The 20203-nt window shown below is 36.5% G+C and overlaps 1 protein-coding gene across 1 annotated transcript in view; it reads right to left on the reverse strand.

Moving 5' to 3' along the window:
• Positions 1–1024: 1024 nt before the first annotated feature.
• The window catches only part of TMEM200A (transmembrane protein 200A), a 222672-nt gene continuing 203493 nt past the window's right edge, over positions 1025–20203 (reverse strand). Inside the window, exon 3 of the mRNA XM_075339900.1 lies at positions 1025–14604. Within this exon, the coding sequence (XP_075196015.1) occupies positions 13131–14588 (1458 nt within the window). The 5' untranslated portion in view covers positions 14589–14604 and the 3' untranslated portion in view covers positions 1025–13130. The remainder of the gene's footprint in view (positions 14605–20203) is intronic.

Raw genomic sequence — 20203 nt, forward strand, 5'->3', positions numbered from 1 at the left:
CAATGCAAGGTATTACATTGAACTTTTGGACCAATTGAAGTCACCTCTGAAGGCAAAAAGGCACGGCAAGCTGTCCGAAGGAATCTTGTCCCTACAAGACAATGCCTCCACTCACACTGCACAAGTAACCACGGCAAAACTGGCAGAGCTGGGCTTCCAGTTGGAATAAATGTAAAGTTTCATTATCCTATCTCGTTTCTTTCTGGGTAAAGCCAAAGACTTATCAGCAGTCCCTTGTATATAGGCAACCCTTCTTTGGTTTCTTCTTGGTATATATATATCTGCCTTCTGCCGCTGTTCACCTACGCATTAAAAAAAATAAAAATCTACTCACCTTATTTTGCTCTTACAATGTGCAGCATTGTCTTCTGTAAGCCAGCAGATGACATCAGCTGCCAGCCTCTGATTTGCTGGCAGTGTGTATTTCACTGGAGTGACCTTATCGGGTTTCTGCACCGCATTACACTTTAGATAAATATTTCAGACATGTTGGTTTGGATTTCTGTATGCAACTACATTACAGCACATTGCATGTAAATGGGGTTGAAACGTGACCACAACAAGCATCTTACAAAAAGTCACAACTAGTTGAACTTTTTGCAACTTGCGAGTCGCAATATGACCCCAATCACTTGCATTATGCCATATACAGGCAACATACAGCTGCATATGGAGTACATATACAGAATCTCTACATATAGCTCTAATGTATTCTTTGGACTTTACACTCTGTGTCTGTTTAACATCAATTTCTAAAGAAGCTACAGTGAAATTCTAGATATCTCTCCCCCCTCTTCATGTAATAATTCCTAACTTTCTGAACAACCAGTGCATGATGGATATAAAATCTGCCCTTTTGCATGGAAAAAGACAAAAATACCACACAGTCACAATTATTTTTGTATAGCTGAAACAATAAATTTATTCATATATTTTTCAAAAATATTAAATGTAGTAAGAACACAAAACATATATATATATTGTTTCCTCCTTAATAAAATATTAGGTAAAGTTAGTATAATACAACAAATTATATTTTCTGTTAGAACTTGAAATACTCGCCATAGGAAATTATTAAATTATCAAATCGATATACACAGTAAGCGTTATCTTAAATGATTGGATAAGCTTCTAAAAGGACAGTTGTTATATTTGAAATGCTGTTTAGCAAGAAGAATATAAACTTTTTTTCATAGAAGCTTTTTGGATACAAATATTCCCTTTGTGTATGAAGATTTAATTTGTAAAAGTGAGCACCACATTGGTTCTCTAATTCTCTCATTATTAAAGCTGTGTTATCCCTTTAAATACAACAATGACATTCTATTTGTACTGCATTGAATAGCAAACCCCATGATTTCAAAGTTTTACATTTGAGTTCCTGTGGTTTTCAGAAAGTCTTATCAGGAACAACATACTGTAGAATCAGTGTTATCCATCAAACGGAAAGATTAAAGATGTAGGTAAAAGATTAAAGCAGTGGAAAATAAATAGTTCACTCCTTGCATTCCAGGCTGGATGGGATAAAATCCATATTCCATTAATTTCTCTATATTGCTACTTAATATGTACATTTATGTTAAACACTTTTCATAATTCTTGTACAACCTACGTTTCTGATTTTTTAGGACAGCCTTTAGGGATGATCGAATACCTCAAATATTCGGCTTTGCGAATATCCGACGAATAGGTCGCCACTATGCGAATATTTGATGTGCAATGTAAGTCTATGAGAAGCCGGAATAGTTCTGAATAGTTGTTATTCGGGTTTCCCATAGACTTACATTGCACATCGAGTATTCGCGACTAGTCGAATAGCGGCGACCTATTCGGAAAATATTTGCGAAGCCGAATATTTGAGGTATTCGATCATCCCTAACAGCCTTATTTAAGATTATTATTATTATTATTATTTGTTTAGTGGATTTTTTTACAAAAACTGGACTGGATACCAACAAAAAGGAGACAACAAATATATCAGTGTAAAATACCCCTAATATTGAATACCTTTTATTCAAAAAAGTAAAGAAAGTAAACAATATGTGATAGTATATATTAAATATGATTTAAGCAAAATTAAAAAATTATAAATCAACTGCAATTTTGAGCCTCTAAAGCAGTAAACCAGTCAGTCAAAGGTTTTTTTACACTTGTTTTTTTTTTCACTTGTGTAGCATTTCATTAAAGCATTGTTTGTATCATTGGATCATCCAAAAATAAATTGAAATAGTTTTCAATACAAAGGGTCATATTAATATATCTTTAAAACAAACCTCAGACAAAAACTGTCTATTTGTGACTCCATTAAAGCCCATATTCCGCTTTCTTCTTGTGTCAAATACAAGAAGCACAGGAAGCTGAGATATGAGATATTTGTTAAAGTTCACAATACAGAAGTCCTCCGGCCTATGACAACAAAGTGATGGATTTCTTTTATTGTCTTAAAAAATAACTCACCCCTTTAGCTGTTTCTGGGCCATATACAGCTAAAATAGATGTGCAATTTAAGGCCATGATGTTCAATAAACAGAAAATGTTACCTCTTGACACCATTAATATGATTGTATAGCCCTTTAAAAGATAAGCCAATCATGTTTTGAACTTGTGTCTGGAAGAGCATGGGGACATAACAATGCACTTCTAGCTTCTCAGATGCATGCTTAATTTCTTACATGGTAGCACTCTTCCCTGGCAGATTGACAGGTCAGTCACCATGTATGAGCCAATGTACCTACCAATCAACTAGGGAAGGGCACAACTAAGCAGAAAATAGTGTGAGTTTGAGAAGCTGTAAGTGCATCGTCTCGTCCCAAAGAACTTCTAGACAGAACTTCAATATGCAATTCCTTACTGCTGGAGTAATTTTTGGGGGTCATAAAGAGATTGATTGGCTAATCTTCAAAAGAGTTATAGGGTGATGGGGGGACTAAACGTTTCTGACATGCTCCTTTTAAATATAAGCATTGCACACTTTGCATCTTTGCAGTGTTGCCTTTTGTTTTTTTTTAACCTTCCTGTTATCTGCCATTCTTGGTTTCTTATTTTCAAAATCCCAACAGTGACTTATGATTCTGCTATGATTAGTAAAGTGGAAAGGCACTATACTGAGGTATGGATGCCCACATAAGAGTTCACCCTGGAAGATTTCAATATGAGCACAAAATAATTCTGCTACAGTTTTATCATCTGAATTAGTAGATATGGACTAAAATATATATGGCTGCTTCTGTGAAACAATCGTAAACTACTTCTGTCTAATATGACCTGGTTTTACATCGTAGAGTATGAGCAAACAAAAATGGACAAATGAGATTATTTTCTAATAGCTAGTAATGCCTTATTGTGACACAAAATATTGTGACAGATGTTGACAAAAGGCAGATATTTATGGAAAAGCTGATCAGCTTTGTTGCATTTTTTGGGGATTGTTGTTCAGTATAGTCACTGGAATCTCATTCGCACCAATAATAGATTCCCTTTAAGAGATACCAATCTATCAGCAGATTTTTGTTACCCTATCTGAGGGAAGCATAATGTAGGCAAAGAGATCTTGAATCCAAGGGTGTATCACATAGATTACTGGTTGCAGCCATTCTCATACAATCAAAGAATTTAGATTCAGTGTGCTGCCCCCATTCACACCAGGGTGTCAAAAGAGATTGTGCATTGACTGTGAGGTGTCAATCACAGTAGGGGGGGCGTGTCGGACTGGCCTGCATGTGAGTTTCTAGTCCTGTAATGGTAATCACAGGGTACTAAACCATTAGATTATATAAACAATAGCACACACACTGATAAGAGAAGCACAGTTGCTTTTTGTTTGTTTTCTTAACTCATACAGCATGCTGTCATCAGCTTACCTAGCAAAAACCTGCTGACAGATTCCCTTTAATCTCTTACATTGGGATTCATTCTAGACACAGCACTGCACATGCACTAATTTTCCATGTACACTTTTTAAAAAATGGATCGACTACTAGATATTTCAGGTCATATACCCTCTATTACTGACTGTGTGTAGATAAGAATTATCATACAGTTTATGAATATGATAAACATTAAGCCAACATGACAAATCTAGTCAGATTGTGAGTTCTAAAAAGTTCTACTAGGCATTTTATTCATATTTAAATCATATTTATAGAGGTATACACAAGAATCTATTCAATAAACCTACAAGAATGATAAATTAAATAGTAATAGTAATTTGGCCAATAGTATAGTGAAATTCCACAATTTCTTAACATCCAACCGAAATGTAAATATAGTGAAACAAGAGAGCATTCAGTGAAGACCTCATATAGGCAATTTCTTTATTTTGTTGAATGGTTGGAAAGATTGCTGTTAAAATTATTCAATAAACTGAGTTTAAGATTTAAAGGCTGTAAATGCGGATGTAAACCCTGTATAAAATAGAGGCACTATTAGTGTATATTAAACCTCACAGAGACAGACAGCCAAATTACGACACATTAATATATAAGCTCAAAAATATAAAAGATATACATGAGGAAGAACATATGAAACCTATAAAATAGCATACTAATAACATTGTGCAATTCTTCAGGATATTCAATTGGAGAACCTTATAAAAGAAAAAATAAAATCAGCACTTTTTATGACAGAAATTTTTGAAATACAGCATTTACAATCAGAGACATTAAAACATGATGTAAAATCATATATCATTATCTCCAGAAGTATTTGAATCTTGGCAGTATTTTCATTATTTAGCTTCTGTATATTACCACAATAAATTTGATACAATGTCTTAAAAATGTTAAATGAAGTGCAGACTCTAAAGGGATCCTGCCAGTGTGATACACCCTCAAATCTCTTATATGGGCATATAGAGCTGTGAAACTTTAACCCCTTCACGACCTTGGACGGATCTATCCGTCCAGGATCGTGTCCCGTTAAGCCCCGCCCCCTGCCGCGGGCAGGCGGTTTGGATCGGCACACATATCAGCTGTTTTCAACAGCTGACATGTGTGCCTGCTAGCCGCGGGTGGAATCGCTAACCCCTTAAATCTTGCTGCCAAAGTCTGGCAGCAAGATCTAAATGCGCGCGGCCATGTTTTTTACTTACCGCCGCCCCACCGGAAGTCACGTGTGTTATATCACGCGACTATCGGTGGTTGCCATCGTAGCACAGGGTCATGTGATGACGCCTGCAGCTACGAGGTTTCACTTTCGTTTTCCCTCGGCCGAGAGCAAAGGGAAAAACAAAGTGACTGAATCTGCTGTTTACAGCTGTATTGCTGTGATCAGCAGATAGATAATAGCGATCGGATTGCTGATCGATATAGCCCCCTAGGGGGACTAGTAAAATAAAAAAAAAGTACAAAAAAAGTAAAAAAAAATAAAAAAAAACAAAAAACCTAAAAGTTCAAAACACCCCCCTTTCCCCCCATTGAAAATTAAAGGGTTAAAAAATAAATAAATATACACATATTTGGTATCACCGCGTTCAGAAATACCCGATCTATCCAAATATAAAATCAATTTATCTGATTGGTAAATGGCGTAGTGGCAAAAAAATTCCAAACGCCAAAATTACGTTTTTTGGTCGCCGAAAGTTTTACGCAAAATGCAATAACAGGCAATCAAAACTTGGCATCTGCGCAAAAATGGTACCATTATAAACATCAGCTCGAGACACAAAAAATAAGCCATCACTGAGCCATAGATCCCAAAAAATAAGAACGCTACGTGTTTCGGAAAATGGCGCAAAACGTGCGCCACTTTTATTGGACAAACTTGTGAATTTTTTTTAACCCCTTAGATACAAGTAAACCTATACATGTTTGGTGTCTACAAACTCGCACCGACCTGAGGCATCACATAGATACATCAGTTTTATCATATAGTGAACACAGTGAATAAAACATCCCAAAAACTCGGTCCAGCGTCTCCTCTATTCTTGGGATCTCCGTTCTTCTGCTCAGCTCTGTGTACATGATGCATCCTGCATCATTTAAAAATAGGCCTCCATAGTGCTCTTACAGATGCACAGTTAGATCTGCCCTGCTAAGAGCAGAGCAAAGTCCTGTAATGTGCAGGCACGAGAAAAGATCAAAGTCAGCCCATGCATATGCACCACAGTATTTTTATCTGCCATGAGCTGGACAGATCAAAGCACACATGTGCAAGAGCGGAATGGCGGCCTCTGTATGAATGACGCAGGATGTATCTTGTACACGGGTTGGGCAGGAGGACAGTGATCGTACAAGATGGAGGAGGCGCTGAACCAAAGTAGCAACACCCATCAGACTGGACCGCTCTCTGGGTGAGTATTATAAAGGTGTTTTTTACATTATACAATGTGGCCTGAGCTCTTATATACAGCCTTCTGGAATGCTGCATATAAGGGCTCACTGGTGATGGTCACAGCTCATAAGGAAAAAACCTAGTGACGAGTTCCCTTTAAAGGGTAACTGAACTTTCAAATAATTTTTCAGATTAAGATTTCTTGAGGAAAAATACCATTTTTGACCTTTATATGACTTATGTAATATATACAAGGCACTCCCGAATGCAGTAAAATATGATTTTTTATTGTTTCATACTCAGTATAGTCAGACGTTGTGGCCCAAACATGGCCTTCATCAGTAACTAGCACCTGAGATGAATAAAAATTGATTATAATATCACTGTTTTCATTGGTAGTATATGGAATGCTAGCAGATATGTGACTGTGATCTGCAGCATGTTATTTCTGCCATGGGCAGTTGCAGTAATGCTATTAGGAAAGTTTTCTATGGTTTACAGCCTGTCATTAACAGTATCCGCTGCTGTGCTGCTGAAAAGATGCTGGAAAAGTGCCTGACACCATCCGTCAAGCATGGTGGAGGTAATGTGATGGTCTGGGGTTGCTTTAATGCTGGTAAAGTGAGAGATTTGTACAAGGTAAAAGGGATTTTGAATAAGGAAAGCTATCACTCCATTTTGCAACGCCATGCCATACCCTGTGGACAGCGCTTGATTGGAGCCAATTTTATCCTACAACAGGACAATGACCCAAAGCACACCTCCAAATTATGCATGAACTATTTAGGGAAGAAGCAGGCGGCTGGTATTCTATCTGTAATGGAGTGGCCAGTCCAGTCACCAGATCTCAACCCTATTAAGCTGTTGTGGGAGCAGCTTAACCGTATGGTACGCAAAAAGCGCCCATCAAGCCAATCCAACTTATGGAGGGGCTTCTGGAAACATGGGGTGAAATATCTCCAGATTACCTCATCAAATTAACAGCTAGAATGGTCTGCAATTTGTTGCAAAGGAGCATTCTGGGACAAAAGCAAAGTTTGAAGGAGTAAATTATTATTTCAAGTAAAAATCATTATTTCTAACCTAGTCAATGTCTGGACTATATTCTCTATTCATTATGCAGTTCACTTGATACATAAAAGTATGATTTTTCATGGAAAAGACAAAATTGTCTGGGTGTCCCCAAACTTTTTAACTGTAGTGTATGGGAAATTCAAATTTGCGGGCTTTATCTTCTCAAACTATTTGATTTACATCTAATAAATTTACCACCAATTGCAATACTGGAAAGTTTTTGATTCCTCAAAATATACATGTATAATACTCATAAGGGGAGAGAGAGAGAGAGAGAGAGAGAGAGAGAGAGAGAGAGAGAGATTTTGTTACAATATGATCTGTATAATCTGTGCTCCATTGGTGATTTTTGATAACCCAAGAACTGGTTAACCCTTTGGATTTACAATAATCAATGCTCCTCTTGAATGTAGCTCTTCAGAAAGAAATGCTCTTTTCTTTCTGTTCACTTCGCCACTCCTAAAGATTTTACCATGTCCCTGATTTTTTTTCCAGTCAATTAATGCTTTTCTTCAATTTCATTGACAAATGTTTGCACTGCATATTGCAATGCTACACAATGTAAATTCAACAATTTGAATAAACCCCATACCTAAAATATAGCTAACTTTGTTATGAAATAATGAGGCAGGCACACACCAGCCCATGAAATAACATATAAGTCAACTGTCTAACTAATTTTATGCCTATTAAATTCTGGGAATATGTAAAAATTGTCTTAATTCCTACATTGTTCATACAATGTTTATGGGAATTAAAGTTTAAGGTCCACGGTTCAATCACATATTGTTTGAGGTAGTTGTATACAGAAGCTAAATTAGATAAATTGTGACACTATCCTGACTTTTCTGTGAAAATACCCTATGATGTATTGTATAATGAATTATTTCTTGAATATACTGGGAAAAAAAAAATCACAATTTAGACCCATTTATAAATCATCACATATATTGTATTGTATGTTTGACTATCAGAATCATGTTAAATGGCTAAAATATTAGACTGCATAAAAATCACAAAAAACACCAGGACTAAATTTTACAGGAATAGGGTGGCCAATAGCCATACCCTATAATGATTGAGGCCTTTATTGATCATGTGAAATACTAAAAGCTTAGAAAATTCTCTAATTTACTGTTAAAAGTTGGTTTCAGGTTTTGTCAGATTTTAAAATTACAGTTAATCATAGTTAAATTGAGTACTTGAATCATGGTAGACTAGTTAAGCCATAGTCAGTATATCATCACACAACTAATATATTAAACTACAGGTAAACACTATACACTTAGCTCTAGTGTTCAAATTTTGGAAGTTCAATATAGTTTTAGGGAAACACAAGATTTCTAAGCATGCTTCAATCAAATGTTACCATTGTAAACAGCTATTTGACTAATTTTTCAAAGCCTGCTGTCACTGACATTGCATCGGTTATCTCTCAATACACAATAGTCTCATTGATTGCCAAAAAAGAACTGAATGGTCCATGGCTCATTACTTAGAACAAAGATGCCTTAAGGAGAATCGTACACCAAGCACATGTCTTGAAATTAAGGTAATATTTAAAATAATCTAAGCAGCAATTGGTAATCTACGCATAGAGTATATACAAGTGTTTCCATATTGAATCCTCCATGAAAGCAGTTAATACATTGATTTCTGTATATATATAATTATATGGCCACACATGTAAATAACTGATCACTAGTCTGCTGTTTCCATACCTGAGGTGTTTTCTTGGTCACCATATTTGCACATAATGGTCAAAAGTACCAATATCGTCATCTATACTATAAGTGCACAAAATGTCTTGGTTTCTGGGTGGCCCTATTAACCCCTTCACCCCCGGGCAATTATAGGTTTTTAATTTTTTGCTACCCTTATTCCGAGAGCAGTAACATTTTTAATTTTCCATCATTTTGCCACATGAGGGCTTGTTTTTTGCAGGATGAGTTGTAATTTTAAATGAAACTAGTTTTACCATATAGTGTACTGTGAAATGAAAAAAAAAATTCCAAGTGCAGAAACATTTCAAAAAAAGTGTGATTGCACGATGATTTTTGGGGTATTTTATTCACTATGTGGTAAAATGGATGTATCATTGTGATGCCCCAGATCAGTATGAGTTTGTAGATACCAAACATGTATAGGTTTACTTTTATCTAAGGGTTAAAAAAAAATCAGACCTTTGTGCAAAAAAAGTGGCACAATTTTTGCGCCATTTTCCGTTCTCATTTTTCAGGATACAGGGTTCAATGATAGCTTATTTTTTGCATCTCAAGCTGACATTTTTATTGCTATTTGCACAGATGCTACGTTTTGACCGCCTGTTATTGCATTTTGTGCAAAATTTGTGATGACTAAAAATTAAATTTTGCCATTTGGAATTTTTTTGCTGCTACGCCGTCTACCAATCAGGTTAATTGATTTTATATTTTTATAGATCGGCCGTTTCTGAATGTGACAATACCAAATATGTGTATATTTTTTATTTTTTAACTTTAATTTTCAATGAGGCAAATATATTAGTTTAATGTGGAGCTTTTGGAGATACTAATCAGAAAATATTGGACAATTTCTTCAGTACCAGGGTTTTTCCCACATTAGCAACTAGACCCAGTTGAGCTTTTTCAATTGAGGTATTTTTGGTTAGGTTATCCAAATAACATTTATGCATTTTTTTTGTGATATTTTTCCTTATACCATTTTTAAGAAAGTATTATTTTATTTTTTTAAATTACAAAAGGTAAAATGATACAAAAAGTTTCAGGGTTTTTTTAACATTTACTATTTAACTTTTAGACACCAAAAACTCAAATGTAAATCTTAAATTTAAAGTCTTTACATTGATTTAACTTTTGTCTTTAGAAATTAGTGAAGATGTTATGGATTTAATTTTTATAGTTGATCATTATGTGCCATTGCCCATAAGCTGTACCGCATAAAGGGCAAATGCCAATTACACTAAACTCATACATACAGTAATAGGAAAAAAAATTGATAACATGATTTGCAGAAGGTCCAATACATTGTTCACACCAGTTTTGATGAGGAGATAGGCTGGAATCAGATGCTCCTGATTCATGAAGAGCATATGGATCAAGAGAGGTGGATGAGGGTTGTACACTTTGGAGAACTCATCCTGGAGTAAGATTTGTGGCATAGTAAATTTGACGAGCGGCGGTCGCCATACTTCTCTCTCACATCAACTCTGCCAATGGGCTAAAACAGCATGGGAAAGCCGAAAGTCATAAATTGTAGCCTTGAGTTGCATAAAATTATGCACATTTCCAAAGTTCTTTACGAGCTTTGATGAATTGGGTCTATTGACTTTTATAAAAGTGGCATATTTTATTAGAAAATGTTTCTAAATTGTTCGTGTTGCATGTATGTAAATTCTGTGGACAGTTATTCTTTCAAGGCAATTTCTGTAATTAATATTTATGTATAGAATTTTTATGACAATATGTTTTTAATATATAAATAATATATAAATATAATAATGCCCTGTTAAATGGATTTTAAATAAATCTATTATTTCATATTTCACAACATTATAGTCTTTCTTTTGTTCAGTAGAATAATTGTAGAGATTTCTTTCTTTGCACTCTATGGAAAACTAAACACTCTTTACATAGAACAATATCAGCAGCATATGTCAATATATATTTAAAATACAACAATGAAAATAACATCATGAAATTCAAAGTCACATGTACTATTTCATGTCAGGTAAATTCAGTAATTTTGTATTTTTATTATATTAGGTAAAAAAGAACAAGGCAAAAATAAATCTTTAAAAATGATTCCTCTATCCTAAAATTTCACGAAAAGATTGCATTTTGTCATTTCTACAAATGGATACATGGACCTGAATACATAGCAGCCATAAAAAGTACTGAAAACTAAGAAATCCTGGACAGCAATCAATAAAGTGTATACCTGCTTACAGTGTGCCTTTGGTAAGACATTTGTCCATATACAGTAAGTAGCAGATTATATTTATAAGATTCCATGGGAACATTTCTTTGGCTTACCCAAACTACATGAACTTACTGACTTTACTTATTTATATGGTAAATGATATCTGTAGAAAAAATATATACATCTACACCAATAAAAAGGCTTGTATGCATGAAGAATGATAAAAAAGAACACTTCATATAATAGGATAATAGAAACGCCCATATAAAAAGATTTGGTAATATTCATAAACATACTGAACAAAGGGCCAGAGTTTATTGTAAGGATTTCTTTCGGGCCTCAACACCATATTTTTGTTAGGCAGGTAGACTTACAATGGAAAATGCCTTAAAATACTTTCTCAGAGTAGAAATGTACCGTATTTTTCATTTTATAAGACGCACTCCAAATTTAGAGGAGGAAAATAAGAAAACATAGTTTTTAATGTTAAAATGAGGGTTCATCTTACATTCCTAGTGCGGTGGTGGAGCGCCTCTGGAGGGTCACAGGAGGCAGGGTCGGCGATGCTGCAGGCTCGGTGGAGGGGATGTCATGACTCAGGAGGGTCAGTGGACGGAGGGTCGACGATACTGTGGGCTTGGAGTGTCACGGCAGCTGATCTGCAGGTGGATTGCTGGCTCCATTGAATTGCACGCGGGTGATGAGATTGACTTCAAGAAAATGGCCGCAGAGGTGGCGCGTACACAGATAGGACTCCACCACCATTTTATTGAAGATAATTGCATCAATCTGCGCATGTGTCGCCTCCGCTGCCATTTTCTTAAGTCCATTGCATCAACCGTGGGTGATTCAATGGAGCCCACAGCCCGCTGTTATACCAATGACGCCCACTGCATCGCCGACCCTCCATCCTGTAACTCTCCTGAGCCACTCCATTGCAGTAACACTCCCTCCTCCAAACCCTCACTCAGTATCACCAACCTTGCCTCCTTTGACCACGCTTCATCACCGCCTCTCCGGTAAGCCATATCAGGATTATAAGATGCACCACCATTTTTCCCCCAGCTTTGGGAAATACAGTATCTGCCCTATTGGAATTATCAATTACTGGGGACTGCTTAGAAAAAATTATACTTTAAATTCATGCATCTAAGGCAGATAAAATATTATGGGGATTTATAACTGACACCCCAAAAATTGCTGGAACAAAGGAGGTGTACTACTTTAGCAAGTAGAATTCCTCTTTGATTACTATCAATGATTTGCATTTGTTGTGTATTAAAATTTTGTTTGGTTTACTGCACTCATGTACTCACAGACTGTATGCATACCATATGGGGGATACCGCTAACTCTACTGTGGGCTAATGCACATCCAAGTGAAAAAAATGGATTGTCCCCCCAATTCAATTAATTTTTTCAGTCATTTCATGTCATTTCTGACATTGGGGCATGAGAAATCACAAAATGTACACTGGTAGGTATGGGTGCCCTGACAGTATTGACCATGAGTCATTTTCATCAATTTTATCTGGGCATTAAATTCAGGAAGTTGTACGGTCACCTTGGCACATCTAACACACATCATGTGTCTCTTTATACTCAATGGTAGATGACGCAGATTTTATTTGAAAGGGCACTATATTATTATTGGAATGTTTTCATATTGCTTTTACCAGAGATTTACTCATATCCAAATAATTGGTAAAATGACACAAATAGAAGTAATAATAATGATGTCTGCATACTTCAAAGAAGAATGTTGCCCTCAATCTGACAACAAATAAAGAAATCAAATTATCCTAAAATCTGTAAAAAGTTTTCCAAATTCCATTTTATACAGAAGAGAAAAGTACCTAATAAAATTCAAAATCTGGTTTCTGATGTACCTCTTTTAAGATTATTACTCAAGAACTCATCATGTTCAAAACTCAAATTATTGTGTGATCTTGAGATCATAAGAAGTTTCTCCTTGTTGGTGAAGTCCTTTTTTGTTGGAGGTGCTTGGGGTACAATTAACCTGTCCATAGGGTCTTCTTTATTCTCAAGTTTCATGTACCCCTTGCTGTTACTACGATCAAGTCTAGGCCAACTTGGGTGTTTTCTTTGTTCTGCTTGAACATTCAGTGTAGAAGGACCTCTATCTAAGTCTAAAGATTTGGAATGTGATGATAATATATGTAAAGATGTGTTAGATCCAAATTGCTTTCTAGCTGCTCCTGGTGATAAAAGTTTTCCATTATTAGGAGATGGAGATAAAGAATCACACCTTATTGGTTCCATAATAGAATAACTTCGTGATAAAGGAAAATTAGTTGATTTGTAAGGTCTATTTCCATCATCTGGCAGTGGAATAGTCAATGAATCCATTGATACATTTCTAGGTCTGCTACTATTGATTTCTAAGTCTTCAGTTATGCTATCAATACCTGGTTCATCAATGACACAGTTGTTCAATTTTATAACAGGTAGTGTAAAAGCATTAATTGATGATGACACTATCGATTTTGTTTCACATCTTTTAGAGCTAAGGCTTTTATCTTCTCCTATTCTATTCGAATGGCTATGAAGACCAAACACAGAGCCTGAGCGTTCCATAAGAAGCGGAGGCAGAAGATTTGCAAAGCTTTTACTCTCTCTTGGGCTGCTATCTTCATCCTCAATAGAATTGCATCTCCTATAGCTTCCAGGAAAGGATGCAATTGTGTTGGCAGCTAGTTTGGATGCACATGGGTTGTCAGAATGACGGTATTCCGTTTCTCCATACAAGCCTGAGTAAGCTCCATTGAGATGCTTTTGTTCTTTAATCCTCATGCTGTGAATATCTATGACAGTTGAATATATATCTCTCATATGAATTACTTTAGTCTCTTTGTCTCGATTTTCATGTAGGATAGCATTTGCACAAATAAATATAAATATACCAATACCCATAGTAAAAGGGCCCAGCATTTTCATTTTCTCTGAATGTAGATGCTGTTCAAAAAATCTTACCATCATCCCAGTTTCTTTAAGTATTTGTGTCTTATTAACTTCTATTGTGATTTCTGGTGTTAAAAATGTTTCCTTTTGAGGCCAATAGCCAAGCACAGCCATTGCTATCCCTGCTACAGATATTAAAACTCCCAAGATAAGAAAGAAACCAGATGGAGAGTACAGTCGAATTTTCCCCCTGACGATTACTACATCAGCTCTTGGGCGACGTCTTACAGGCTTCTTCTCTTGAGGTGGCGAAGTAGGTCGAGACAAAAGATGCTGCGATCTGGCTGAATCTTGCCTCTTTAAGGCTGCCAGTCCCGTTATAACTCCTCCAGTTGCTATCATAGTTCCGTCTTAGGTTCTGAAGAGAGATAGAGAATAAGCAAAGTTTACAATAAGGTGACAATATAGACATTACTATACCCAACAGATCAACAGTTTTTTCATGCTTGTTCAAATTGATTTTGAGCATAGCAACTTTTATTGACAGCAGGTTATGGGTCGTTTCACACACACACACACACACACACACACACACACACACAGACACACACACACACACACACACACACACACACACACACACACAAGTTCTTCTGAGTCAAAGCTAGAAATGTAAGGAAAATGAAGTTGAAGTCCTCATTGTATATGTGTTCATCATACATTTTGCATTACTTTTAAACCCACTTTTTGCTTTGTCTCAAAAGAATGTATGAAAAACATGTACAAAAGAGTTTAATTTTTTCTTAAAAACACTGCAAGAAATACACTACTTAAACTTTTAGCAATATTTAGTGGAAGTGATTAAACTATTTTTGACTAACTTTGTATAATTGTAACATATTAACAATATTGATAATAAAATGTTCTATTTTTCACATTTGTGATACCATTTGTTACATAGGAGATGCAATATACCACAAAGAGAATCTACCTTAACACATCAGTTTCAAAAAAGACTTATTAATATGTCAGAAACTTTGCTAATGGCTATAAGGTATCTATGTACAGTATATCTATCTATCTATCTCAATCTATCTATCTATCTATCTATCTATCTATCTATCCCTCTATCTATCTATCTATCTCAATCTATCTATCTCTCTATCTATCTATCGATCTATCTATCGATCTATCTATCGATCTATCTATCGATCTATCTCTATCTCTAAATATGATACAGTGGCAGGATGCAGTCAGATACCACTTAAGAGAGATTAGAATATGTCTGGATAATGCACCAATTGTTCATATTAATAGTTCTAAAAAATCATGATACTTTTAACAAGGTTATCTTCTTTATATGTATTTTAATTATTAATTTTGGAAAACGATTTTGTGGTTCTTACTAATATATAACTATTACAAATTCTCACTGATTGTTTTTCAATTGGAGAAGTCTGATGGACAGGTCTGGTCACATACTCATCCATCAGCAGCTATTTTGTGTAGAGAAGATTGGTTCCATGTGTAAGGAAGTTTGTATTAACAAAGAGGAGCAGAACCTGCAGTATTTTATATTAGAAGTTCAAAAAAATCATCTAGCTAACTCATTTGTTAACATAAAAATCAACTCCGTAAAAATTATTTGGAAGTATTAGCGGGAACCAGCCTGCAAATTTTTGTACGATAAATTAAATACATCTATGTTAGGCCACTGAAATTCAGATAAGATCAAGCAGTAAAGTGATGATGATGCAGCAAAACCAGGCCTATGCTTTTGCAAGTTCTACCCACTCTGAGAGGATGACCGGCCGCAGAAGTGATGGCACTTGCGCGAGTTTTCAGACAAGGTAGGCAGATCACTCAATCAAGAATAACCTGTCAGTCCATTTTATTGTTCAAAAACCTTCTGACAGGTTCCGATTAAAGCTCTTATCATGACATATTGCTGTTCTGTTCTTTACTCACAGAAGGTTTGATCAAAGCTCAGTGATTAACAAGCAACCTAAAATCCGAAGGCTAATTATTTGTTATGAGTGTGTCACGGACTAATGTGACCTCAGGGAGGATCTAGGATCAGAAGGACACAGCGTATTATTCATTGCAGATCCGCTTTAGTGCCTGCTCATCATTTATCCTAGTTAGAGCATATTTCAATTCCAACCGGTACTGATGTGTTAAGTATCATCTCTATCGTCCAGCCACCCAGCTGCAGCCACTCCCTTCTGCTATAAACATCCACACCTCACTCCTGCCTATGGCAGCTAGAGCTCATATCATAGTCTCTGGAGAATCTAAGGTGTTACTTCAATTGTAACCGAGAAGTTCCTGCTGGAGAAGGTGTGGAATGTTATGTGTTGTACCTCTCCTCATCTGTTTGGCTGGCCATCACTAGTCAGGGGGAGATCAAGGCTAACAAAGGGCCTAGGTGCATGATGTGATGGCACATGGCAAAGGATCCATCTAGGGATATTAAGGAGTGCAGGGATCAGCCTCAGGTGAGTGTTAGGAGGTGACTTTGCTTCCCTCTCCCTAACATGAGGGCCTTCCATTGTATTCCTACCCTGATGTTCCCTCTGTGTTGCGCCACTCACCAGGAGTCGTCTCGTACCTGTCATGACACTTGCAGTCACATTGTGAAACTATTAGTGATGAGCTAGCACTAACGTGCTCGTACTCGAGAAGATTGGAGGCTTTGATGATTAACTTGAGTAATGAAGTCAATTATTCGGTAGTTTGGCTCTCCACCCACATACAGCCAGCCATAAGCATAACATTTCCAGGGGAGGGTGGGCTGTTTTGTTTTTTTTTAAACATGGCATCTGTACATGTTGTTTTTACCCCCAGTGAGAGCAATTCAGAGACTGCAATTGGGAGAAGGTATCTGCTGTGGAGAAATCGATGTGATATGTGGGGATCCTGAGTCATTTTGCTGAGGACCAGGTGGTCTGCCCTTACTGCCGTAACTCCAGAGACAGCGTTAATAGGACGAAAAAGGGACTCCACTTGAACTGGGTGAGATTGCTCCTTTTCCGTTATTTGTGAATACATTGATGAGCATATTTGATGTGAGCTATAGTGACAAGAATGGTGAATAAGAACACTTGTTGTGAGTCTTGTATGCTTTTCATGTTAGGCCATTAAAATTGATGACCTAATTTTAACTAATTGATTTATTAAAAGGTAAATTTTAGGCATATTTATTTATAATTTTCACCTAGCTGTCTACCATCTTATACATGGTAAATGTGCCCTGATCCAGTTGCTGTTATTGTTTGTTCAAGCACCAAGTGTACACGAAAACCACGATGCTCGACCGAGTATTGAGCAGTGGCAAGGTACACTCGCTCATCATTACTAACTACAAAGTAAAGGTTTTTTGATTTTAGATTGATATAAAATGGACCTCATAGATCTTCAAGGCAACCCTAGTGTAGCTAAGTACAGAACAGTTCTATGATATGGGCTAAGGCATATCTTAAGGATATTTACCCAGCTGTTTACTTGCTAGCAAATACACAAATCAAAGATATGACACACAAAAAATATTTAATAGTTGAACAGTTTGGCTTTACACCTACAACAAAAGAAAGGAAATTATTTTATTTAATAAAATAAATTTTTCTTAATTACGGTAGGTAGAAGACATAAATGATGGACTGTTGAGCATTTATTCTGACACCTATTGGCTGGATATCTAATGTGTATTTAAACCTCCCAATGCTCTCCAAATGACGCCAGGAGAAAGAAGGATCAGGGATGTTGAATTTCAGTGTTCATTTCTTTGTATCCAAAATGGAGCTGTTAATAAACATTTCTTAAGGCACTGAAGTGGGTTTGCTAATGTAAGCCACAGCAACTGCCTGGCTCAGGAATGCCTGGCATTTGCGGTCTTATGTGCATAAATGATAACATTTTCTGAGCAATTCCAACATACAAAATTGCCACAAAAGTATATTACTGAAGGGGTGTCACCCATACGAATGCATAAGCATGCTGTGATTTTAAGAGACGGTGCTCCCCATGTTGTGTGTTTTGTGGACTAGCCGGCAGAGTCAGCAGTCCCCTCTGAACTGTGGAGTTGGACAATCCCTGCCCAGAAAGTGTGGGAAGAAGAAAAAGAGTGGGAGAGGAGCTTATGACAGTAAAAGGGGAAGTCGGGTAACCTGAAAGCGTGAGAGAGAAGACGTGTAGAATGAGAAGTATCCGAGAATGGTAGTTGGGAGGGCAGTGGTACCGGGCTGCAAGAGAGAGACTGCTAGCCAGACTGTGGAAGCTCCTAAGGTCGGCTATCCCAGAGCTGAGAAGAGATGCTGTCTGGAAGATTCAAAAAATACAGTGTCTGTGGAAGAAGAGAAATTCCTGCGTACTGAATGACCAATGGAGCATTGCGGCATCAAGCTCCTGGGATTAGACTTGTTCCCCCTCAACAGTACTATGAGTCCTTTACGAAAGTGTAAAGCCTCAGACATCAGCGCACGGTAGTCGCATGGCCCATTTAGCAGAGGCCAGTTACATTGTTAATGTAGAGTTGAAGTAAGCAAATTCTTCTTATAAAGTTTATCATTATATTGATACTTGTAATAGTTGGAGGAACACAATGTCGGTGCGGCCAAGCTAAAATCTAGAGTGTTTGTTAACTATACTGTTACCAAACTATACTTCATCTTTGACATATTAATATATTTCCTGTCTGTTAATAAAGCAGCTTCGCCTCCTGTACTGTAATTGAAGTCTGCCTAGCGGTGGTACATTTGCCACCGCTATAATACAACATGTGTTTAAGGGGTTATTACCTAAATAACAAGTTATTCTATCTCTGCAGCATATGCTCACTTGAATATAGCACATGCTCAACCTTCAATCCATTCATTATCAATGGCACGGCCATAAATAGCAAAGTACAGCGCAAGGCTTCCTTGAACAGTTGCATAGACAATAACTGAAGAGGAACTCATATAAGCAACTTCTCTAGACTCAAGATACGGTTCCAGGGATTCAGAGCCCTCTTTTCTGGCTCTCTGAGTGTCCCAGTGCTCGGATCTTCACCAATCTGTAAGTTATCCTCATTGCTATGAATAGTGGATAACTTGTGATTTTGGGAACAATCTTTTAAATTCACTGCTTGATGGTCTGATTGATTTAAAAGAACACCCATTAAACCAGAAAATGGACTATGAATTCTGAATAGATCCATTGATATACAGTATATATCTATATATGTATACTTAGAGAATGATAGATGGAATTAGAATTGATCAAAAGTTCAAAACATTGTTTATTTTTATAGTGTTCTCAACACAGTAAGAAGCATAAGTCAAAGGCTTAAACCAGCCAATTTTATTCTTCCAGACTGCTTTTATTACTTCACATTCAGCTATGCCCAGACTAAAGCTAGAAGATATTTTACTTTATCATCTGTCATTAAGGAATGTGTAAACAACTTATAGTTTTGTTCGGTGAAGCTTTAGAGCATGCTCCATGCCGAGACTGTCACAACCTTCAGTTGCTGGTGCTGGGGACCAAACAATAACAGCTTTCACTTTTTTTTACTCTTTAATGTCTGCTATTCCTCAACCCCTGTTGTTATAAGTAAAAACTCAGCAACCAACATTGTCATTCTAGGTACCTGTCTATTCACTTTATTTTAGATGTCAGGTAGCAATGAAATATTAATGCTTTATCATCATGCGCTAGGAAAAGTGAAAATCAAATATAAGGTTTATGATGGTTTTCTATCATTAGAATTTGTCATTTTAAACATGCACAGTAGAAAAATGAAAATACAGATTTATTAACCGAGCTATATTTATATAAATTACAAGTCTATAGTCACTGTATGTGACTACAGACTTTTGAATTCTCACATCTAGTGATGGGCGGACTTGCAGACTTGCAGCCCTAACCGGATTTAACAAATAAATCCATTTCCTGCTCAAAATTGATCCTGGATATCTAGCCGGGACACCGATCCCCATATAAGTCTATGGGGACCAGAATCCAGTGACTAAAAATGG

Source organism: Anomaloglossus baeobatrachus, chromosome 3 (genome assembly GCF_048569485.1).
Source record: "Anomaloglossus baeobatrachus isolate aAnoBae1 chromosome 3, aAnoBae1.hap1, whole genome shotgun sequence".
NCBI classification, from domain to species: domain Eukaryota; kingdom Metazoa; phylum Chordata; class Amphibia; order Anura; family Aromobatidae; genus Anomaloglossus; species Anomaloglossus baeobatrachus.